Source organism: Labeo rohita, chromosome 3 (genome assembly GCF_022985175.1).
Source record: "Labeo rohita strain BAU-BD-2019 chromosome 3, IGBB_LRoh.1.0, whole genome shotgun sequence".
NCBI classification, from domain to species: domain Eukaryota; kingdom Metazoa; phylum Chordata; class Actinopteri; order Cypriniformes; family Cyprinidae; genus Labeo; species Labeo rohita.
In genome coordinates, this window is record NC_066871.1 from 12,797,171 (window position 1) to 12,822,602 (window position 25,432).

Below are 25,432 nucleotides of genomic sequence, written 5' to 3' on the forward strand. Positions count from 1 at the left end.
TGCAAATGCACTGCTGCCCCCTGCCCCTTTTTCCAGAATAAGACTGTGCCTTTACAACTCATACCTCAGTCTCTCTGCTAAAAAAACATCTGTTTGGTTTTGATTATCACGTTTATCGTGCCGAAAACATGCATTTTAAATCATATTAGTTTAAACTTCTGATACAGGGTTTTCTAAGCACACACATCTGAAGCACGTGCACAAAAAGTGTCTGTCACACAGCATGTGAGTACTAAACTAAGTTCTCTTTCATGTATTACTGCGCTTAAACTGTCAAATACACACAAGTTTGTTTAAAACACCCAGGAGTAACAAAAACAGTCGGTTATGTCTGTGAAGGTAAACAGCTGGAAAAGAAATCGCATGTTTATATTAGACCTGTGTAGCAGGAGTGTAACATACTGTAAGTAAATTAATAAATCCACCGCTTTTTTGTCTCCTCTGAGGCTGGGACTCTAAATAGTATTCTGTGCTCATCTGTACAGCCAATGACAGAACAGTTAAGCATGCTTTGCTCGAACTTTTGCCATGGTGTTAGAACCGGGACACCGTTGTCGCTTGCAAAAACAGAATGGTGGAAACAGATTAAGAGGTGGTAATATTATAATAAGAACCCCATTCTACGTCATGGGGGAAGCACAATCTGAGTGGCTTGTTTTTTCACATGCTTGCAGAGAAAGGCTTACCAAAATAAAGTTAATGGGTTATCCTTTTTCACGTTTTCTGGGTTGGTAGATGCACAGGGGACCCAATTATAGCACTTAAACATGGAAAAAGTCAGATTTTCATGATATGTCACCTTTAATGAAACACTGCGGGTTGCAACATTTTAACAAGGCAAATTAATGTACGTTGAGGGAGAAACCGCACCATATTTAATTAAAAGACTTTTTACAGAAAACTATTCTGGAGTACAATCTACCGTTTCATATGAGTGTACACAATTCAGATGACTCTTCACAAAAACACAAATTATTATTTGTGAAACCTCCGAATTAGCACCAAACAAGGTATTAAACATGAAAATCACTCTTTTCTCACAAAAACACAATGCAAGGCTTGTTTTCTGTTCACTGTAGTGAGACTCTTACTCACTGAGACTGATTGCAAACAAACGGCAGTCAGATTGTCAGCGAGGTTACGGCTGGAGACATTAAAGGCTCACAGCATCAGGACAACAAAGACAAAGAAACAAAGTGGAAAGCAAAATACCAATAGAAAAACTAAAAATAACTAGAGTAGATATCATAGAGAGCCGTCAATATCTCAATGAAAGGGCTTCAAAACAATAATTGGTATGCTTAGACTTACCTGGCTCACACACACACGGAAACACAAACCATGTGATGGTCTTTTAACAGTGAACACCCTGAGGAGGTTGATGAAATATAAACGTTGCACTTGAAACAGAATAGAAATGTGGAGCAATGAGGAACCTGAACACTTTTACTATCATTTACTAACCTGTGTGATCTCATTTTGGTGTGGGGGTTCGGTCAGTTAGCATCTTTCGCTGTTGTGTGAGATGTGTCAGGATGCATTAGTATTTACGTTACCAATGACATGTTGTGGCATCCGTTTCTGACTATCGATTGTGGTTTGAGCACTGCTTTTACTGAACTCCTGTGACAGGATCACCTTAGATGCATGTTAATACTAAGTGTAAATAGGGCTTGAGAGACATAAATATTTAGGCTGAGGACAAACAAGGGGTCAAAGCTCACTTACTCTTTGCTCCTGGGTAGCCACGAAGGTCTGAAAGCCTGGGGCGACTCCAAAGCCCAGCTCATGCACAAAGGGAGGCTCAGCCTGACTGTGGATCTGCACCCTCACTCCTGCCTCAAATGCCGTCTCTTCTAAAGGAAAGAAGAAGAGAGAGAAATAAAAAGATTAGTTTTGCTTCAACAGAGTACAATGGAGGTGTTAAGCAGAAGTAGCCTTGAATGAAGACATTTGCATCTTTAATGCTTTAATTCTTGAAAGAAAAAAATGTCTAGACCACCTGTGCTGATTCTGCTGGTGACCAGCTTTATTTTATTTCCACCAGATTCACAACTGCTTTGGTGCACACAGATTTGTTTTTGTCCTTGTTGTAATGCTAATGAACACTAAATTGAGTTGCAAAGTTCAAGAACGTCAAGTACCTTTTTTGCACTTTTTCAAAGACCTTGATAAATCAGACTTTCCAAATTAAATGGAATACAGCATTATTGTAAGGTCACTGAATTGCTCAATCATATTTAATTATTTTAACAATGTGACAAAAATACTAATATATACAGGAACATTCATATATACTCATCTGTTTTTTTTTTAAGTTTAAGTCTCTTACACAGACCAAGTCTGTATTATGTGATTTATTTGATTACAGTAAAACATTATTACAATTCAAACTAACTGTTTTAAATTTTAATATATTTTAAAATCTAATTTCTTCATGTCATGCGATGCTGAATTTTCAGCATCATTACTCCAGTCTTCAGTGTCACGTGATCCTTCAGAAATAATTCTAATATGCTGATTTGCTGCTCAAGAAACATTTCTTATTATCACCAATGATGAAATCTGTTTTGCTGCTTAATATTTTTGTGGAAACTGATACATTTTTTCAGCATTCTCAAAAAAAAAAAAAGACCAAAAGAACGGCATTCATTTAGAAATCTTTTGCAACATTATTGTTTTAAGTTTAAATTTTGATCAGTTTATCTTTTGTTCTTGCTAAATAAAAAAGCATTCATTTCTTTTAATCAAAAAAATCATACTGACCCCAAACTTTTAAACTTTACTATTTTTAAAATCATCAGGAGTCTGTCATTTTTGTGTATGTGTGGTTTGAGTTGGTAGTTCAAAATTTGATTCTAGATTTAGGGAGGAAAAACAGTACAAACATATTGATGAATTGTGTGAGTTACAGTCTTGTGGGATATTAATAGCAGTGGCCACTCCAGGGTTGCCAGGTTTTTACAAGAAAACCTGCCCAGCTGCTAGTCAAAACTAGCCTGAGCGGGGTCTCCAGGGGCCCTCATTCCAGGGGATAAATATCATGTTTTTGTTTGTTTGTTTTTCAATCCTAGTTAAAGTAGCCCAATTCTGCAGGAAAACCATAGACTTAGCAACACTGGGGCAGACCAGGTTGAGTTCCTTTCTCCAGTCTCCTCTCACCCTATTTCATCAAAATAAAGCCAAAAATATAACTTAAAAAAAAAAAAAAAGATCAACCCTGAATACATTTGAATACATTCAAATACACTTAGAGCAGCAGTGAACACAGACCACTGTGAGTTATGATCTACTTTTTGTTGTTCTCACCCATTTGTCGGTTATTCTGACTATTTGTGAAAAAGTGGCAGCTTTAGTACCATTAACCTCAATTCAATACCATACAACACAATACCACAAAAAAAAAAAAAAAAAAAATCAAATAAAGGAAAAAGCAGCCGGAAATCAGACCCATTTCACAGTCAACCTCTGTTTTTCTTTCTTTCAAATGGATTGCCATGACTCACAGAACACTACCACATTTAATATCTGTCATTTTGTTTGATTAGCCGTGCCTCGCTAGCCTGTGATATTGGTTGCGAGAGATGTGTTCATTTTTCCCCCACCCACCTCAACCGGCCTCATTCAGTCATCAGGCCCCCTGCAGGCTCGCAGGCATCTTAACAGCCATCTATATCAGGAGAGCACAGCCACAAAGACCCCCCACCTTCCACTCACACTCCAGAGGCCAAAGCACTGATGGAAACACACCATGACAGCAGCTGCAAGCAGCCTCACACACACTGGGACCAGTCAATACTTTCAGCTGTGTGCATGTGTTCATACGTCCCATATCAAATGCACCAAAGTGTAGCCTGTCAAATATGATGGGTATTAGTTTGCAGAAGACAGTTAAAAGCTCAAAACCTGTCAAAGAGTCAAGTGAACTCAAGTGTACAGGCAAGAATTTATGTAAAGTATGCTGCAGAGAAAGCAAGAAAGCAAGCAAGAAAGAATAAATAAGAATATAAAAATAAAACAAAGTCAGCAATCGTTAAAGAGGGTCATCGGATGCTAAGTTCACTTTTTCATGTTGTTTGAACATTAATGTGTGTTGGCAGTGTATGTACAAATCTACCCTATAATGATACAAATCCATGCAGTGGTTTTTAATTAATCTGTAAAAATAATATCCCCTTTTTCAAATGGAGCCGTTCTCAGATGCCTGTTGGTGTGGCGTCACACCCACAGAGGCCGCTCCCATGATAGCTGATTGACATGAGCTCTTACCTCAGACCAGCTGTCACAGTCCAGTAACTTTCCTAGTTTCGATGCCGAAGCAGGGATGTAAGTTAGACAAGAATATCTCTGATAAAGCGATTGAGGTGTTGTGTTGCTGGATGTAATAATGAACATAGTGGTCGTCATTTAAGTGAGTATAAGCGTTTTTTTATGAATCTTTGTGATCGCCTTTCCTTGTAACGTGGTAGTTAGTACGCGGCTAAATGCAGCTAAAGTAAACAAGATCGTCATTCCACAGAGAGAAGAGAGGGGCGGGATGAGCAGAGCTCATTTGCATTTAAAGGAACAACCCCTTAGAATGAGATGACTTTTGCTGAGCTCATTTTGACAAGGTAAAAAGTGTGTTGTTTTACAAAACCATTGAGAATTTTTAATCAAAGTATATTAGAGAATCATATTAAAGAATCATATCAACTTGTGGAAAATGGGCATCCGATGACCCTTTAAAACTGTGAATAAAGAACTGTCTCAAAAAAAGAAAGAAAGAAAGAAAGAAAGAAAGAAAGAAAGAAAGAAATGAATGAATAAATAAAATAAAAAATTCATGATGTTCCATTCGTGGACGGAAAGCTATACTAAAATACACTGACAGGGTTTCCGGCACTGCTTCAGTTGCGCCACAGCTACTGCATGTACTGCGCCATGACATAAAAAATTATTTTTAGCTCGGTTGTGTTCTTGTGTCCTTAAATGTGATAAAAGAAAGATCCTTCCAGCACAGAAAGAAAGAATGCTATGAAATACTACAAAGCCAATAAATAAACTACACTACTGTATTGTCCTCACAATTAATTAATTTGGTTTGATGAACTTAATAAAAAAAAAATATATATATAAAAAATAAGTTTGATGAACTTAATAAAATAAAAATAAATAAAAAACATAAATAAAAATAAAATGCACATTGTGTTTGTGATGATTTCTTGTGAGATTTGTTAGAATATATGTATATTATTATCCAGAGGGTTTTTTAAGACTGGGACATTTTACGTTTGCAGCAATATTAAAGGATTAGTTCACTTCCAAAATAAAAATTTCCAGATAATTTTTTTAAAAAATATTCCAGTATTTTTCTCCATATAATGGACTTTATTGGGGATCAATGGGTTGAAGTTCCAAAGTGCAGTTTCAATGGAGCCTTAAAGGGCTCTACAGGATCCCAGCTGAGGAATAGAGGTCTTATCTAGTGAAACCATTGGTCATTTTCTAAAAAAAAAATAAAAATGTATATACTTTTTTAACCACAAATGCTTGTCTTGCACTAGCTCAACTTCACAGCTCATAATCACATTGGAAAGGTCTCACATGACACAGGGGGAAGTACCAACCCATTGTTTTAAAAGTCAAAGAATGTCAAACGCCCTTTACAAAAAAAGGTTAAAGAATGATGTAGGACAAATTTGAAGTTGAGGTTTTTTTTCCCTACCCTACCCTTTTGAATCGGAGTAAACAAAGAACTAACCACGTGTCACCTTTTCAATGTGATTACGTAATGCGTGAAGTCGCGAACGTGCATCACAGAGCTAATGCAAGACAAACATTTGTTTTAAAAAAATATACGTTAGGGCTGTCAGTCAATTAAAATGTTTAATCTCTAGTCTTAAAAATACCTTCTTTTATGTTCCACAAAAGAAAGTGAGTCATTCAGGTCTCAGTTAATGATGACATAATTAAATGAGAAACTAAACTGCCAGCAGGTAGTGGTAAATGTCTTTCATTCGATTCGTTCAACTGTCTGATTCATTCAGGAATTTAGTAAACAGCTCACTTTGTGTATGAGCTTTTGAATCATTGACTCATATGATTTATTCAAAACGCAGATTCATTCAGAAACTAGACACAGAATGCTCACAGATGCACAACAGTTCTGCTGTGGCTTTATAGGTAATTTTTTTTGTTGGCAAAACTGAGCAAAAACTGACAATATTGTGTTTAAAATATAACACAATATTAACTTCTCATTTACTGTTGTATAAAATCTAGGGCTGGCAAATGATTAATCACGACTAATCACATACAAAATAAAAGTTGAGTTGAGTTAATGTATATATTTAAGAGAAATATGTTATTTATGTACAAAATATTTTTATTTATATATAATATAAATTGATATGATACTTGCAAATATTTCTTAAATATATACATGAATACATGTATTTATATATACATAATAATTACACACAGTACACACACATATAATAGGCAAACTCAAACTTTTCTTTTGTATGCGATTAATCATGATTAATCGTTTACCAGCCCTAATTAAATCACATTTGCACTTGTTATATTTGGGGCAAACAGCACTCATGTGATACTGCTGAGATAAATTTGAGAGAAAAAAACTCATACAGTAGCATTTTGGCCCCAATATCTTGAACTATGATGCCCTGCATCTTATTTGTCAACAGTCAACTGTATTAAATGTAAGATAACATACAGGTCTGGGGACGGGGACGCACTGGGCGTTAGTGTGTTAAATATTTTAATCACGTTATTTTTTCATAACTAATTAATTAAGTTAATGCGTTAAACTGACTGCCCTAATATACACTGTTTTAGTTTTTTTTGTTTTTTTAAATGACCATTCGTCTCACTGAGATTGTGTAGAGCCCTTTGAAGCTGCACTGAAACTGCAATTTGGACCTTTAACCAGTTGATCCCCACTGAAGTCCACTATATGGAGAAAAATCATGGAATGTTTTCCCTCAGAAACCTTAATTTCATTTCATCTGAAAAAAGAAAAACATGAACATCTTGGATGACATCGGGGTGAGTAAATTATCAAGACATTTTTATTCTTGAAGTGAACTAATGTTTTAAACAGAAGTTTGTCACAGGAAATTATCAGGAGCGCTATATTTGTGCATGTTTCCTCCAAAGTACTAAAACAATCATTAACAGACCCATTAAGGATCCAAAACCATTAAGCAAATCTGAGTCAGAACCAAAATCATTCATTTCTCTTCCTGAATAATCAGCTGCATCCGATTCAGGTCTTTGTGATGCTGGGGAAGAAAACAACTATTCATTATAGACTGTACTTGGTTGTGAAGAAGGCTTCAGCTTTTCACCATTTTTCACTACAGTCATCATCAACACTATAAGAATCTCAGTAATGAGGTGTATTTGTGTGGGATGTAAGAAAGAATGTGCCGTCGTGTGTGTCTCTGCAGGTTAATGATGAGACGTGAATGTTTGCTGTTAGGTTGGTGAGAGGTTGGTGAATAATTTCGTATTTGTATGTTGAAAGTATTGTCATGCTAATTCATTGTTTGCTCCAGATAAAAATCTGTCACTCCAAATTAAAGCCTCAGAGTATAAAGAAACAAAATGAAGAGAGAAACACAAACAGGAAAAAGAACAGGAACTGGAAGCTCAGACACTGGCTGCTGTTGGAGATGTGGTGAAATATAGCAGTAGTACAAGTATGGATTTAATGCAGGTAGCAAACACAAATGTGTAGTTTGTACTATGAAGAGTATTAATTTTATAGCATTAAAGGGGCTATTTAATTGCAGTGTTACTGTATTTAAATGTCTATGTGTTATAGTGTATATGTTTGCTCTTATGCCTGAGGTGAGTCCCATGTCCTTTGTCCCTAAATTTTTGCTCATCTCAGCAGTCCTTGGCTTCTAGTGGATGATTCCATAACCTTAATACCTATAAATCTGCCAAATGCATACCAACAATGTGTGCAATCATTTCCTAGCAATTTAATCCCAATGTTCAGAATTAAGTACTTTGAGAGCAAAATAAAAAATGTAATAGCTTTACTCTGTTTTCTTTACTGGTTGATTATGTTAAATGCTCAAAAGTTTGGAATTGCTAAAATGTTTTTGCAAAGAAATCTTACCAAGGCTGTATTAATCTGATGAAAATACAGTAAATATTGTGAAATATTATTACAGTTCAAAATAACAGTTTTCTATTTTTATAGATTTTTAAATGTAATTTATACCTGTGATGGTGAAGCTTAATTATCAGCATCATTACTCCAGTCTTAAATGTCACATGTTCCTTCAGAAATCATTTATTTATTATTTGAAATTTTGTAACTTATTAAATTTTGTATTATTTGAAATTTTGTATTATTGGATTTTGCAACATTATAAATAACCGTTTAAAGGAGAAGTCCACTTCCAGAAAAAAATAATTTACAGATAATGTACTCACCCCCTCGTCATCCAAGATGTTCATGACTTTTTTTCTTCAGCCGTAAAGAAATTATGTTTTTGAGGGAAACATTTCAGGATTTTTCTCCATATAATGGACTGATATGGTGCCCCGATTTTGAACTTCCAAAATGCTTCAAACGATCCCAAATGTGGTTATAAATATAAATATACAAAATATAGATCTTACCAACCCCAAACTTCTGAACAATAGTTTATCTTAGATCTGTGTGGATTTACAATAAACCTCTTTCAAGGTCTTAGAAAGGGATGCCGGGGGCAAATATATTAAGTCTTGTTATATAACTTGACAGAGAAGTGCAAAGTCCTAGGATTTGTAAATCAGAGGTCACCAATTATTGGAGCGCAGTTCAGGTGTCACAGAAGCTCTCTGTGTTCCGTTCCACTTCACTATCGCTCATCCGCAGCCCACTCTCTGTTCCAGTCCAGTCACAAAATAAAATACAACCAAATGTGCCCTGTCAGTGATATACATATCCTGATAGACAGTTGCAATTTTCTTACTGCTAATAAATGTCAGCCAAGAAACGGTTTGAGCCCACAACCTTTGACAGGCCAAAACCATCCTTGAGATCACTGCAAAATGGATGGACCTCCCTAAAACGGAAATCAGCCCTGCAATGACTGTTTCCTATGTAATTAATGAATATCCTGTAATTGCTCCTTACTATATTTCAAGACTTCTGCAGCTATAGCATTTTTTTTTTTGTGCAAAACAGACCAAAATCAAACCTTCTGAAGCTATAATCCAACCAAAATTTAAGTCATTCTTCACAGAAACATTCTTTTGAATCTAATCTTTTCAATGAATCTCTTGATCTTGTTCACTAAATCAACATGAATGATTTATGAATCTCAAGTTCAGCTCATAAAATACATTTACATGAGCAGTTTTTCATAGTGAAGCTAAAGTCTCTATCTGTCTTTCCAAGTACACAAAAAATAATAGAATATGTCCAAGTTTTCTATATATATATATATATATATATATATATATTAGGGCTGTCCGTTGATTAAAAATTTCAATCTAATTAATTACATGATGTTTCGATTAATTAATCGAATTATTCGCAAAATAAATTTGACTGTGAAAATACCCACAAAAGATGATTTATAGCTATTTTTGTGTTAAATGAGAAAGTTTCAAGTAGACATTACAAATTGTATTGAAATATTTTATTCGATTCAACCTACACTTTATTACACAAACATTTTAGGCTGCAACGTAAACTATGGAACATAAAAGAAGGTAATTTGAAAAACATTTCAGTATTTTTTGTGCATGCAGTGAAAGTCATTGGTAACCAAAACAGCTTTGTTACCAACAGTCTTCAAAATACCTTCTTTTATGTTCCACAAAAGAAAGGTTTGAAATGACATGAGAGTGAGTAAATAATGACAGAATTTAATTTTCTTGGGTGAACTATCCCTTTAATATTTGTATTATTATGATGATGATTATTATTATTATTTTAATGAAATTATACTGTAAATAAGAAACTAAATCTGCCAGCAGGTGGTGATAAATGTGTTTATGAGTCTTTTTTTCGATTTGTTCAAACGGCTGATTCATTCAGGAATTTAGTAAACGGCTCACTTTATGAATTGGCTTTTGAATCATTTATTCACACGATTCGTTCAAAACGCGGATTCATTCAGAAACTGAACACTGCTGTGTCGCAAAACACATAATATTCTGTTAAAATATAACACAATACCAACTTAATATTTACTGAACTGTTGTATAAAATCACATTTAAGCTTGTTATAGATCGGGACAAAATCAGCACTGGTGTCATATTGCTGTTGCTCTTACATAAATGAGACAAAACACATACGGGGCATTTTTTTACACCAATATCTTGAATTTTAGGGCATAAGTTCATTTATGGAGCTGTTGTCCTGTGTCGTATTTGTCATCAGTCAACTATATGAGCTGTATATATATATACAACGTATACATACATATATATATAAACAAAGCAAAACTACAATCCTACAATCACATTATCTATAATTTCACAACAAAAGGACTAGTACATTATTAGTCTAAGCAGTGTTCATCTTCTAAAAAACACAAATTATTGTTTTAGCCCAAGTGAAAATTTAAGGGAAAATAACCTGGCTCAACAATTTAACAGCCCACTAGATGGGACGATTTTCATATTTGAATGGGATAATGCTTTAATTGAATAACCCGGCATAAATGTATTCACATTGCTAGAATTATTTATTTTTGTATGTATGTATTAAGATGAATCAATAAGATAAACCAAAGACGAATCAGTGTTCAGACCAATGCTCTTAGCAGACACATGAGAAGGACTCTCTTCAACTCAAAACCATGCCAGTGCTTTTGAAGTCTGTCTGTTTGAGTCTTTTCTCTTCCACCTGACACTTTAGATATTACAGATGAAAGACAGGTCATTATGAGGGGATGATGGGAAATGAGATATAGAGAGAGTGTGCGCATGAAGGAAAGTCAACAACACCTATTGGGAGATTCTCTTCTTTATACTCTCACAGAATGATTTGTGACACAGCGGACTTCTATTTATCATTTATGTAGACTCTGCTGATCTTTCCTTTGCATCTTCTAATAAGACACGCAAAGTGTAATTTTATTCCCTGCTGCTATATTACCCTGATTAATATATTTACACACAACCAAATAATTGTTGGTTAAAAATGACTATTGACTCCAATTTGGGGTCCTCAGTTCAATAATTAAGCAAGTTGGTTTAATTAAAGTTGAGAAACGAAAAGAAATCAATCAAATATTTGCCATGTGAAGTTTAATATCTTTACAGATTGAGGCTGTTGATTCCCGACTTAGTGATCAACCGCCAGAACCTGCCGGCATTTCCACTGCTACAAAGTGGAAAAACAACACATGCTGCTGAGCAGAATGCATAAATATTCGACTTTGATCAAGAACCTAAATGAGAGTGCAGGCATGAAGGACAGAAAGAGAGAGTGAAGAGACATTTAATGCTCTCCTCCCTAAATTATATTTGCAAGACCAACTATATATTAAATATCATAGCACAGAGACATTTACTTTTCAAAACACACACGCACCAGGGCCGAGCAAAGTTTGGAAATTCAAATGCGTTCCTTTTCAGTTCATGAGTTTGAATTGATTTGAGCCTCACGGGGTGTTAAATTTGGAGTTTGAAGAGGGATGTTTGGAATTTAAATTCAAAGAAATTTAACAGTTACAGCAAAAGAGGAATTTCATTACCCCAACATATTTTAATATCAAAACATAACTAGATCATTAATTGCTGCATGCGTGCGTTTTCTCAACATGCCTTCTCAAATTTCTCTGAACTAAGCCAATAGTGTAAAATTAACATCAAAGCCGTTTTTCCCACAAATGTTTCTATTCAGCACCACAAAATGTTCACCACATTGCATCTAGATGACTTTATATTACATAAACAACAAATTTTAATTGCAAATACAGCATTCCGAGACACAAAGTGCTTTTCCACCATAATCCATAAAATGAAGCATCATTTATTAATTATAATAAAATACATAAATTGATAATTAATTGATTAATAAAACATCCATATAGGTGGCATTTTAAACACTGATTATCATCATTTCATGTTTCTGGAAATACCTCATGTGTTGTGTATGGCTTGTTTATTGGTAAATTATACAGAGAGAAATTATTTTTATATTAAGAATAAGAATAAAAATATGAAGAAGAAGAAGACGAAGAAGAAGAAGAAGAAGAAGAAGAAGAAGAAGAAGAAGAAGAAGAAGAAGAAGAAGAAGAAGAAGAAGAAGAATTTTATTCCTATTATTAAAACCTGTGGACCTTAAATTTCAACTTTACTTAAATTCACTTTTGAATTATAAGTAACACTTTACAATAAGGTGTTATTTGTTAACATTAGTTAATGTATTAACTAATCTCTGTTAATATTAGTTAATAAAAATTCATTGTTTGTTCATGTTAGTTCACAGTGCATTACCTAATGTTAAAAAACACAACTTGTGATTTTTAATAATGCATTAGTAAATTCTGAAACTAAAAACTGAAACTGAAAACTGAAATTCTGAAACTGAACCTTATTGTGAAGTGTTACCGAATTATAATTACACATCCTGTGTTCAACAAATTTAATTTGCATTCCCAAATCACTTCTAGATGGAAAACAACCCTGACACACACACACACACACACACACACACACACACACATACACACACACACACGACCATAAAAGACTTAAGAATTAAAAAAAAAAAAAAAAAAAAAAAAAGCAGCCATAAACAAGAATTCACATAAAAGTAAGAAACCAACATGGAGGCAAACATGAAAAGGTCTTTTGATAAAACTGAAACATTTTTTAGGCATCATGCTCTCTGAATCAATAACATCTTCTCAAAAAAAAAAAAAAAAAAGAACATCCAGAGATGTGCAGGTAAACAACCATTGTATATCATGGTCAGTCTGAATACTCGATAATACAGACGCATGTAATTCACGTATGCACAGTCTCTCTCTTTCTCTAAATTGGGTTAGATAAATGTAATCTTAAAGAGCTACTTTATTATACTTTAGAATTCTAGATCTAACAACCCACAGATGAGATAACTAAGGACAGTTATCCAACTTACATTGACTTTTTATCTATTACAGCAAGGAGAGATAGTGAAAGTAAGTTTATTTAGTATGAAAGCACTAATTTAGAAGAATAAAATGAAAACATGAAGAGGAAAGCAAAGTGAAATGAGAGAGGGGAATGCAAAATGCACTGAAACAAGACAGCAAACCAGGGATCTTTCTACTAAATTTACAGTACTGCTGAGGTTCAGCCCTGTATCCAAAAAACAATAAACACATAAATATTCCCATTCAGGCACACCGAATCTTGCTCTACATAACATATTGTTTATCTCCCCATTTCTTCTTTCAAAGTGAATAAGTTCTTCATCACTCTGCATTCATCAGAGTTGGAAACAGGCAGACAGAATGACGGATTGGCTGCACATTTATTCAGTGAGGCTCAGGGATCTCTCTCAATGTCTTAAATTTGAAAAAGATGATAGCAAGTTTATCATGGGCTCTTTCTCTGCTCCAGACGTGTCATCTTCCTTGTGCATCGTGCCAAGATTTTTTAGCACATTTATTATATTACATATGCATGCACACACTTCCTCTTCACCTCTTCCATTTCCAATTTCTGCATTTCTTTCCCCCATGGCCCTCCAAAAATGTTCAAGTGTCAGATGTAGAATGGTGGATGCAGACGGATGACTTTCTGGTCTTGATAATTTAGACTCCAAAGAAAGTAAACAATACAGCAGCTGATCTGCTGACTTTTCTTCTATCCAATTGCTAGAAATTTGTTTTGTCGTCACGCCTCCCTTTGAAGCTTTGAAAACTTCCCCCACCACTATTACCTCATCTACTGCATCTTTTAGCTGTGGAAGTTTACTGAGAAACTGCTGTGAAAAACATCAGCTCCATTTTGTCTTTCAGCTTCATGTGGCTTTATCTGTTGAATAATAAAAACAGCTTCGTTTTTTAAATAAAAGAAACCATGAAAAGTTTAACGTTTTTTATCAGTAAGCTGATAGTTCTGTTATTTTCTGTGCAAGGATCATTTTGCTTATAAACAATGACTTTTAGCCAAATGTCCTTAAGTAAATTAATAAATAATAAATGAAAACATCTTTGCCGGAGCAATGTTAAAAGATAAGTTTATCCAAAAATGAAAATTCATTTACTCATTATGGAACACAACAGGAGATGTGGGATGAGAGGATAGCAGCTCTCAGGCTCCAGAAATTACATAAAAGAATCATAAAAGTGATTCCAAATGAGGAATATTCAGAGTCGTGTAAAACCATACGATAGCTTTGTGTGAGTCATTAGTCACTGAACATATTCATACAATTCAAATCTGGTGCTTTAATGATACATGCGAGAAAGTGTTTACATAAGAATGGCGCGATGAGAACACTGGACACATTTAAAGAAAAAAAGAGGAAGAGCAGAATAAACGGTGCACTAAATTCTGTCATTAATTACTCATCCTCATGTCGATCCAAACCTGTAAGACCTTTGTTCATCTTCAGAACACAAATTAAGATATTCATAACATTACGGTTGAACCACTGATGTCGCATGGACTATTTTAATGATCTTTCTGAGCCTTGAAGGTGTCTGTGCAGGGTCAGAAAGCTCTTGGATTTCATCAAAATATCTTAATTTGTGTTCTGAAGATGAACGAAGGTCATACGGGTTTGGAACGACATGTGAATGAGTAATTAATGACAGAGTTTTCATTTTTGGTTGAATTATCCCTTTAAAATTTGAATGCAAGGAAAAGAACAAGACCTCAGTATTCACCCTCACAAAATCTCCTCAAAGGCATTCAGCCCACAGCGCTGCTCTAATGGCTGATCCGACAGCAGATGGACTTTGGGTCATAAAACAGGCCGTATATTGGTTCTACGGTACATAGGAATTTTAGAGGAATTGTCCATATCCTTCACAGTTATGTGAAGGTGAGGAAAAGTAAATCTAAAGGATTTACGTATCAGCCCTGAAGCAGCAATAAAGCTGCGGTACAATTCGTGCCACTGCTTTAAAGGCCACTCTCCCAAAACAGCTGATGAAATGTATAGTCATCACGCTCTGATTCCTTTTGTTCCTTGTTGGCAAAAAAAGTGTGTCGATATTTCTTGGAATAAATTTGAATTCAGCCTAAGCTAAACTTGTAACCTTTAAAATGCTAATGAATCTTTTGCTGGGAATACTCAAGCTGCTCTCTTAATCCTAAATGCTTTCATCTCCTTTGAAATATTGTACACACTACAAGGAAAGCTATGCTTTTGCTTGGGTGTCACAACGGTAATCAAACAAGTGAAGTTTTTGTGTACCACTGTTCAGAAAAGTGTCGCTGCATCAGATCAGTTCCACAGGATGCAAGAACTTCTATTTGATAATGAATCCCACTGGATTTGTCTACACCATTACAGCATCACAGCTGTTCTTCAAGGTGTGTGTCTCTCGCAAATATTCACCGCGTCCCTGGGGACGGCTTCACACTGAAAACGCTGACAAAACCTTGCCCTAATCAGACACCTGCAAGACAATCAGAGTTTCTCCTGCAAATGAGGAGAGATGTTTAACAAGGAAAACCTCTGGGACAGCTCAAGTGTACATAGTGTGATTAGAGTTGACTGTAATTGTGTGTGTTTGTGTGTGTGTGTCTACCTGTTTCTCCCCACACAGGCAGGTATTCATCTTGCTGGATGTCCAGCATGATCTCCAGGCCGTTGCCTGTGCCTCCTTTCATCGTAGTCCTCAAAGTCTTCCCCTCTTCAGCAGCGTTAAACATGTAACACTTCCCATAACGTGTAAACACCTGGAAAGAGAAAACGCGAGAGAGAAAGTTTATTTGACTTCATCAATTTTAAGCCATTTATGCGTATGATGCTGTTCCCACAGGCAATAATTTTGACTTCTTCTGCATGTGTATAAATGCCATTTCTGTCATGACAACTTGGCATGGTAATGTACATGACAATGTTAATGTTTTTTCTGCTACCCTGCTGCTGCGGCAGAGCAACTATCAAGACTTGCTACTGCCAATAAATCCACAACATGCTGCTGTGAGCATGTACAAAAAAACTGCTGCTGCACATGTAAAATACATGAAATAACTCCCATAATAGCATACATGAATCACCACGTAGCAAATCTATACAGGTGGAGCTGGGGAAGGTGAAGGGTTTCTAAAGCACTGCAATTGCTACAGCAAGCACTAGTCATACACTGGAATGTTGTGCAGCGAGCTTATTGGCTACTGATACAGGAGAGAACCAATCAGCTGCACCATGTGATAATGATGTCATTATGTCAGATTGAATTAGACCTATTGGACTGCACCATCTAGAGTTTCATACCAGAACTTTGTATTTAAATACATTTTTAATGAATGCTTAGCAGGCTGAAGTCTTCAAAAGTATTAATGTGAAGCTTGTATATATATAATTTTTACGACGAGTATAATATTTCTTTAACTTACATGAATAATTTAGTGTCAAATATGTATATTTATTGCGCTGTAAAGTTGTCTGAATTATCCTCCTGAGATGGGAATACTCTGTAGGTCAATGAACTTCTGGTTATAAGATTATTGATGTAATTCTGTTGGGTGGAGATCGCAGAATGCATGCAGCTCCACATAAACAGTGGTTTAGATATCACATGCAATATTTATGTGCTGTCCCTCATGAGTCTTTCTGGTATTCCTTGTGCAGATAACCAAAAACACAAACAGACAAAAAAAAAATACTAAATGGCCTTACTTTTTTAACTAGTCATAACAAGAGTTATAATATTACACATAACTATAATTAATACATTTTAGCTGGTTGTCACAGGGATCGGTAATTATAACGTTTGAGCCTGTTTTTTCTTTCTTTTCCTTTTTTTTTTTTTATAGCCAAGACTGTAAAGTGTTTACTTTTGAAAAGGTTTGACAGTTGCATATTGAAAAAAAAATATTTGCAGTACTGCAAATTGCAGGCTTCAGTTTTCATAGGCCTTATAGGCTGCTATTAATTTTGTATGTAGCATAATGTGTTTCCCTTTAATTTATACACACGAGTCAGAATAGCTGTGATAATTGGCAGTATGCTACAGACACATAACCACAAATAGTCTTTTAGATTTCTATCAAAAATGACAATTCTGTCACATATGCCACGCACTCACTTTCATGTTGTTCTGACCCTTTATGTCTTTCTTCTGTGAAAGACAAAAAGAAGGCATTTTGTAGAATATTCTGGCTACTTTTTTCATGCAAATAAAATGAACGAACAGATGTCAAGCTTCAAAAGGATAAAAAAGCACCATAAAAAGTATTATGAAAGTGGTCCAGCTAGCTATATTCTTCTAAAGCCATGTGATGATAGCTTTGTGGGAGGAATTTAAGTCAATATTGACTGATCTCCTTCCCTTCTAGTCAAAAATCAGATGAGTCTGACTCATCACAAATAACAAATCATTCAGTGTTTGTGATTTACTGGAAGGATCAAATTCAAATAAAAAGTTTCACAAATTGGACATCAATACTTCCCTCATGTCCTCTCATGAATTTTTAAAAGGAGAACAAAGATGAAGTTGGATGTGAATTTCAAAAAATGTGCTAAATTTCAATCTATTTCAAGTCTGTTACTCACACAAAGCATTCACATGGTTTCAGAAGACTTGGAAAGTACAGGTCATGTGGACTACTTTCATATGGCTTTAATGCTGCTTTTTAGTCCTTTTGCAGCCTTGAAAGCTCTAGTCCCCATTATAATTGCATAGAAAAGAGCAGCCAGTAGATTTTCCTTTTGTGTTCGGCAGAAGAAAGAAACTCTCCCGGTTTGGAAGAACATGGTGAATTTTCAGATGAACCACCCCTTTAACATCATTCACCTATAGTATCAGTCGTATATGTTATGGGGTTTCAGACTTGCATTTCCTGCCTTGTTTGTTTGAAGAACGTGATTAGAACTGTGCAGCATCTTTATCTTCAGACGTGCCCGCTGGCTAACCCTTAAAATGCACATATTAGAGAAAATACTCTTCTCTGATGTGGGTTTGTGAGAACTAGATAACATCTAGATACAAAGTGAATCTCTCCCGTCACCCTTCACAGCCCTTCCCCATCATAGCCCTCCAGGAAAGAGCAATAGAACGACCCCAATGTTCCCTGTTCGGATGACATGCAGGAGAAAGGACAGAGAGCTGGGTGCGTTTATATTCATTTACCAACGAAGGTGTTTTACACAGTGGACTGAGCAGAGACAAATACAACCATTTGAGAGTAATGGAGCGAAAAGAGTCCACCACCTTTACAAAACCCAAGTCCTTTATCCCTTTCTTTCTGCTTTTAGCTCTAATTTGGGGCTAAATTTGATAGTGAGATGATATGTAATTAAGAGAGCGAGATAAAGCAATTCTCAGCTTGTTTTGATGATAACGGACAGCACAAGAAAAGACATAAATGGAAAAATCTGGATCTCTGGATAATGATGATAATTATGATTATGCACGTTTCAACAGCCTCAGTGTCTAAGATAGGAGATTTTTTTAAAGAGATAGTTCAACCAAAAATGATCATTTAAAATCATTTTCTCACCCTCATGTCATTCCAAATGTGTATGATTTATTTTTTCTTCTGTGAAACACCAAATATATTTAGCAGAACTGTGTGTGTGGTTCATACAGGTAAACTCAGTGGAGTCCAATGTTGTTTTGGAACCCACTGACTTTCTTTGTACAGACAAAAAAAAAACAAACAAACAAAAAAAAAAACAACTGTTGAAGCATTCATCCACAAAAGAAAATAAGCCAATACAGGTTTAAAGGGGTCATGAATTGCCTTTTTTTATTATTTTGTACTGTTTTTTTTTTTTTAAGGTCCACTTATAATGTTATCAAGATTTTTAAATAAAAAACATCATAATTTAGAAGTTTGATTAGAGATGGAAATAAATGCCCACTGCTATGATTGGCTAATGGTTGTGTATGTTTGACAGTCTCCATCCTTCAAAGATGGACGCTGCTGTGATTTAGGTTAAAAACACATAAATACTCAGAACATATCAAATGATCTGTAATAACAGACGAAGCAATAGTAACTATCTAATAAAAACAGTTACTTGCACTTGTGTAGTGCAACATTACTGTTGGATTCAGTATAGCCGGCACAGTATCATCATGCCATACAGGCATTAATAGGCATGGTGGATTGCAAATTCGGAAGTAAACACCCAATGCTATGATTAGCTAATAATTGTGTATGTTTGACAGCCTCCATCCTTCATGGATGGACGCTGCTGTGATTTAGGTTAAAAATGCATATATACTCAGAACGTATGAAACGATCTGTAATAACAGACAAAGCAATAGTGACCACATAATAAAAACAGTTACTCACACTTGTGTGATGCGGCATTACTGTTGGATTCAATATAGAGTTGCCAAAGTATTGTCTTTTCATTTCAATCTTTCTGAAAATCCTGCGTCGAATTGTGCCTTGTTTGTAAACAAGTCCGCAGTAAAATTAAGTGAATAAAGGACCAAGTTCTACTGACATGATCTGGAATTTCAGTAAAAATAAAAATCCACTCTTTCCTAATGTTGGGATCAGAAGGGAGGCAATGCAAAGAATGTTTTTCCACAACTTGGCACTGCACAGTGTCTTGTTGTCTTTGAAGCCATCATTGTTTGGTTTCTGCGCTTGCCTCTCGTTAATGCGCAAATCGGTGGGCGGGGCTAAACAGGCACTGATGTAGAAACAGGCATTGATCTTCTTTTTTGGAGGCAGTGTCTAGCCACATTATTACGTCATAAAGTGGCACATTTACAACTTGTTATTAGCTTCAGTATAAGCTGTTTTTGGACTAAAAACAAAGTTTTGAGTTCTGAAACTTAGAGGATGTTTTGATAGTAAAATGACCTCTTATATGTCAAAAGATCAAGGGAATTTTGATTTCTCAGTTCATGACCCCAACAACATGAGGGTAAGTAAACGACAGATTTTTTTTTTTATTTATTAGGTGAACTAACCCTTTAAGAATAGATGAGATAAGATAAAATTAAAACAAGCACTGTAAGCTTTTGGTCTTTGGTTGATGATAAGCGCGAAGCTGTGTTTGGAAAGCTGCTTTGAAACTGTATCTTTCCAAGGACTAGTGTGGAGAACGCTGATCTAAGATCTTTGAAAGAGCTGCTTCTATCTAGTATAGGAGCTTGATGGATGGATGAATGATTGAGAAGGTTTCTCCTTACAGCATGTCTGTACACACACACACCCTGACGTTCAAGATAAATCACCATAGCCCGCAGCTGCCAGACCACAGCCCACAAAATCGACATGAATATTCAGTCTCATCCTTCATGCCTGAGCTAAGTGCTAGCAGAGATCACCCTTCAAAGATGGAGAGAGAGAGTTAGGACTGAGGGAAAGCAATGCTAAAGACACAGTGGGCCATACAGTGCTCATTTCCTGCAGTGACTGACAGCTTTAGTTCTTTTTCTTGCTCTCTGTTTCAAATTCAATTTAATTTCAACTGACAAGGCAAACAGAAGCGAGGATTTCCGCTTAAGATAGCTTGCGGCTTATTAAATAGGAACCAGCAACTTAAAGCTGTCTTTCCTCATAAAGCCAAAGACGTCTCTTTGGAACCAGACCATCCGTTTAGGATTTAAGCCATACAACTTTGACAATGAGCTAATAATGTAACCACCTCAACAAAAGACACAAGTTAAAAGTGGCTGCTAATCACTTTCTTACAAAACGAGGTTTCAGGAAGAGTTAACCGAAGACTTAGCATCACAAGTGACATCTGCAAAAATTTCTCACAGAATACTGAAACACAAAGCACACAAATACATATCACCCTTTAAAAATAGTCAATAAGCCATTATGACTGCTGTTGTTTGGAATAAAGACCTTGTTGGCACGCTGTCATTACCACTTAGTGCCTAGCATGTTAACGTTCAAAGTCATTGCCAATAGTCATTTGCTATTATTGACCAAGGATGTTTCTCTGAACTAACAGCAAACTGCAAAACATTTGTGAAGGCTTGATTTGAGCACACACGCTGAACACTTTCTTAATAGCCTCTAAAAGCATTAAACTAATTTAAACGAGTAATGAACACACAAAAAAAGTGGCTCTTTTTTCCATTTTCACTTCACAGAGAAGAAAAATCATCCATTAGTCCTAAAGTTTAGTGCTTTAACGTCAAGACAAGACAAACTCTGTTCCCTCAAGGTTAGCAGGTTACTATTAAAACACAGGATGTTCTAAAACACATCAGTTCACTTTCAATTAACTTGCATCTCATTGTGACAACTTCAGAAGTGTGTGTTTTAGGAGTGCATGTTGACGTATTAGCGCCTTTGCGAGCCAAATCAAGCTCATTAGCTGGTTTGTGCGCTTCTGTGCATAAAAAAATCTCATTAAACATTCAAAGAAAGGAAGCAGTTTGAGTGTTCCAGAACAAAATGCCGTGACCTGGTTTGAGTGATGCCCATTGCTTTTAATGACACAGACAGAGATGCTATTAGCGAAGGCGCTTGTGTGATATGGCTGTAGGCAAGGGAAGCTTGACTGCAGAAGGGCTCCTCTGACAGGTGAATGTGCGGCGGGTCGACCGTAAGAATATGCCGATGAGGAATACATTATGATAATTATATTTAGGGAAAGCAGTAGGAGATAAAGCACAACTTGATGTTCACAAAAGGTCATGCTCATTTACATCTAGTTGTTTAGCTGCTCTCTCTTGCTGGTTCAAGGTTTCGATTAAGAATATAGATGTATGAATAAATCAGGTTAATTTGAATATTTATGGGGTCCATGATTAGATGCTATTTGGAGTGCTCCGAAGCATCTTCTCGACTGCTAACTACTGTGTTAACGGAGCATGTTATGAACGCTCCCTGTAGAGTTGATCACCTTGTATTCTCGCCCTCGATTTTTTGTTTCTTATGTTTTTACTGACTGATCATGCAGCATGTATGAGTGGCTCTCTGATGAGGATATTTAACAGTGAAAAATTAAGACTACCCCAAGGGTTTTAAACCCGCAGGGAAAAATGTGGTCTTTTCTGTGAATGTTCGCACTAAGTAAAGTCATCCTCAAATATGGAGAAGTTTCAACTGGCGTGCCAGGAGCATAATGTTGTCCCATTTCCCATCTAAAGACCTGGATGATGTCTCTGAGTCTTATCAGTCACCGGCCTGGTGGGGTTTTTCGCCACATGGATTATGTTCTTCAGACATGGATGCCATCGTTTTCTCATTTTATTCGCTGTCTCCAGGCCCTCCTCCATTCTTTTATTCCTCTCTACAGTGTGTGTTTATCCCTAAAGTGGCTTATGCACCACAGAGTGTCTGTTATGTTTCTATAGGATGAAATCTCAGTTTGATGAATTTATTGCTGTGGATACTCTAAGACAAGAGAGAGTTAGAAATAATTAGTGTTAAAAGTGAAATAAATAAACATGAAAAAGATAAATAACTATAGATATTTTATCCTAAAACAAACGCATTTCAAATGCAGCTTGTCTATTACATAATTTAAAGGGGATGTCCACCAAAAAATGACAATTCTGTCATTAATTTCTCCCCTTCATGGCGTTCCAAACCCATAAGACCTTCGTTCATCTTTGGAATACAAATTACGATATTTTTGATGAAATCTGAGAGCTTTCTGACCCTGCATAGACAGCAACGCAAAACTGCAAAAAATGCTTTTCTTACTTAGATTTTTTTGTCTCGTTTCCAGCCAAAATATCTAAAAATTCTAAAATCAAGAAGGATTTTCTAGACAAGCAAAAATTATTGTCTTGTTTTCAGAAAAAAAAAACAAGTCAAAATTAAGTGAATTTTTGCTTGAAACAAGCAAAATAGTCTGCCAATGGATTAAGCAAAATAATCTTGTTTTCTGCTTGAATAATCTTGTTTTTTGCTTGTCTAGAAAATACTGATTTAAGAATTTTTAGATATTTTGGCTGGAAACAAGACATTTTTTTGCAGTGAACTGACACTTTCAAGGCCCAGAAAGGTAATAAAGACATTAATAAACCAGTTCATGTGACAACAGTGGTTCAACCGTAACTTTACGAAGTTATGAAAATACTTTTTGTGTGCAAAGAAAACAAAAATAACAAATTTAAACATCAATTTCTAACTATCCGAATCAGTCTTCAATGCACGTTGAAGAGACACAGAAGAGGAAATGTTTAAATTAAGACGTTATTTTAGTTTTCTTTGCGCACAGAACATATTCTCGTAGCTTTATGACATTACAGTTGAACGACTGATGTCACATGGACTATTTTATCAATGTCCTTACTACATTTCTGGGGTCTAGAACATGTCAGTTGCATTGCTGTTTATACAGGGTCAGAAAGATGAACGAAGATCTTACGTGTTTGGAACGACATGAGGGTGAGTAATTAATGACAGAATTTTCATTTTTAGTTGAACTATCCCTTTAAATATACATTAAATACACAAGCACATTAGGATTAATGCAAGTTCACATAGATCTCTGTTTTGCAGGCTACGGTGAAAACACGAAAAACTATTTAAAACAATGTAAACAGCAGCAACAGCAATCTTATTATAGTTCATCTTAATAACCTTAATTATAAAAATCTTATTAAACTTAATCTAAACAGGTAATTGGTACAATGGCAGATTTTAAATCATGGCAACTTGATATTTTAAGTTCAGTCAAGACATACTAACTGAAAAAAGTCAAGCAAACTTTGTCTTTATTTTTTTAAAGTTCTACCATGTATTTTACAGTGAGAGGAAGAGAGCTGAAAAGTCTTTGCCAGTTGAGTAGATCTAGCCTTTGAGTGGAAGGGAAGGGAGTCCAGACGCATTATATCCTCACTCTGGACAGCGAGTGCCAGTGCCTTGCGGCTAATGGCATAATGCCAGGATATTTTTGACAGTCTGCCACCCAAACCTGCTCGGCTTCATGATTCCACACGGTCAATCACACCATCACAAAATCAATGACACGCTGACATTTTTATGGTGTCATTGTTCATGCACAAATTCAACTCAGGAACAGAGAAAAAAAAAATGGTTGAGAAACTCAAGTGCAAGTAGGCCTCCATTAAACACCCCAAAATCTTGGGAATGGATAGTTCACCAAAAAATGCAGCCATTCACCCTCATGCTGTTACAAACCTCTGTGTTTTTTGGAACGCACTGTACATCAAAACAGTTTGGTTAGCAACATTCTTAAAGGGGTCATCGGATGCCCATTTTCCACAAGTTGATATGATTCTTTAGGGTCTTAATGAAAAGTCTCTAATATACTTTGATTAAAAATTCTCAATTGTTTTGTAAAACAACACCCTTTTTACCTTGACAAAATGAGCTCTGCAAAAATCATCTCATTCTAAGGGGTTGTTCCTTTAAATGCAAATGAGCTCTGCTCACCCCGCCCCTCTCTCTTCTCTGTGGAATGACGATCTTGTTTACTTTAGCCGCATTTAGCCGCTAAACTTCCTAACTACCACGTTATAAGGAATAAGCGATCGAAAAGATTCATAAAAAAAACGCTTATACTCACTTCTGCTGTAAGTGAAGCTGGATCATGAATGATTCCTGCGAACATAGACGGATATATGTAGATCGGGAGGCGCATTCCATTCACAAACAAATATAATCTACTGCATCTTCAGCGGCTCAGATGTCAGGAGTAAATGACGACCACTATGTTCATTATTACATCCAGCAACACAACACCTCAATCGCTCAATCGGAGATATTCTTGTCTAACTTACATCCCTGCTTCGGCATCAAAACAAGGAAAGTTACTGGACTGTGACAGCTGGTCTGAGGTATAAGCTCATGTCAATCAACTATTGTGGGAGCGGCCTCTGTCGGTGTGACGGTATCTGAGAACGGCTCGATTTGAAAAAGGGGATATTATTTTTACAGATTAATTAAAAACCACTGCATTGATTTTTATCATTATAGGGTAGATTTGTACATACACTGCCAACACACATTAATGTTCAAACAACATGAAAAAATGACCTTAGCATCCGATGACCCTTTTAAAAATGTCTTTTTATGCTCCACAGAAGAAAGAAACTGATGTTGGAACAACATGATGAGTAAATGTTGACAGAAATTTCATTTTTGGATTAACTATCCCTTCAAAATGGTGTCATAACACCTCCACAGCCCTTGTGTCTGAAGCATTCAGCTGTTTCTTATCTCAAAACATCAGTAAGAAGAGAGTAACTTCCATCCTCCAGTGAAATAGTGAAAAGATTTCAGAACACCACCTCTTTCTCCCACATAATAGAATAAAAAAGACTAAACAGGAAACCAGTTTCCAGATTATCACAGTAATTGCACCAGACCAGCATTTCCACTATTATGACA

The 25,432-nt window shown here is 35.8% G+C and overlaps 1 protein-coding gene across 4 annotated transcripts in view; it reads right to left on the reverse strand.

Annotated features, from left to right (window-relative positions):
* The window catches only part of asic2 (acid-sensing (proton-gated) ion channel 2), a 446,952-nt gene that overhangs the window by 41,506 nt on the left and 380,014 nt on the right, over positions 1–25,432 (reverse strand). For 3 of the 4 annotated variants that reach the window (XM_051104559.1, XM_051104553.1, XM_051104540.1), the window contains 2 exons: positions 15,721–15,871; positions 1,729–1,856 (listed from right to left, as the gene is read on the reverse strand). In XM_051104559.1, the coding sequence (XP_050960516.1) occupies positions 1,729–1,856; positions 15,721–15,871 (279 nt within the window). The remainder of the gene's footprint in view (positions 1–1,728; positions 1,857–15,720; positions 15,872–25,432) is intronic. The other variant, XM_051104549.1, reaches the window with a different exon arrangement.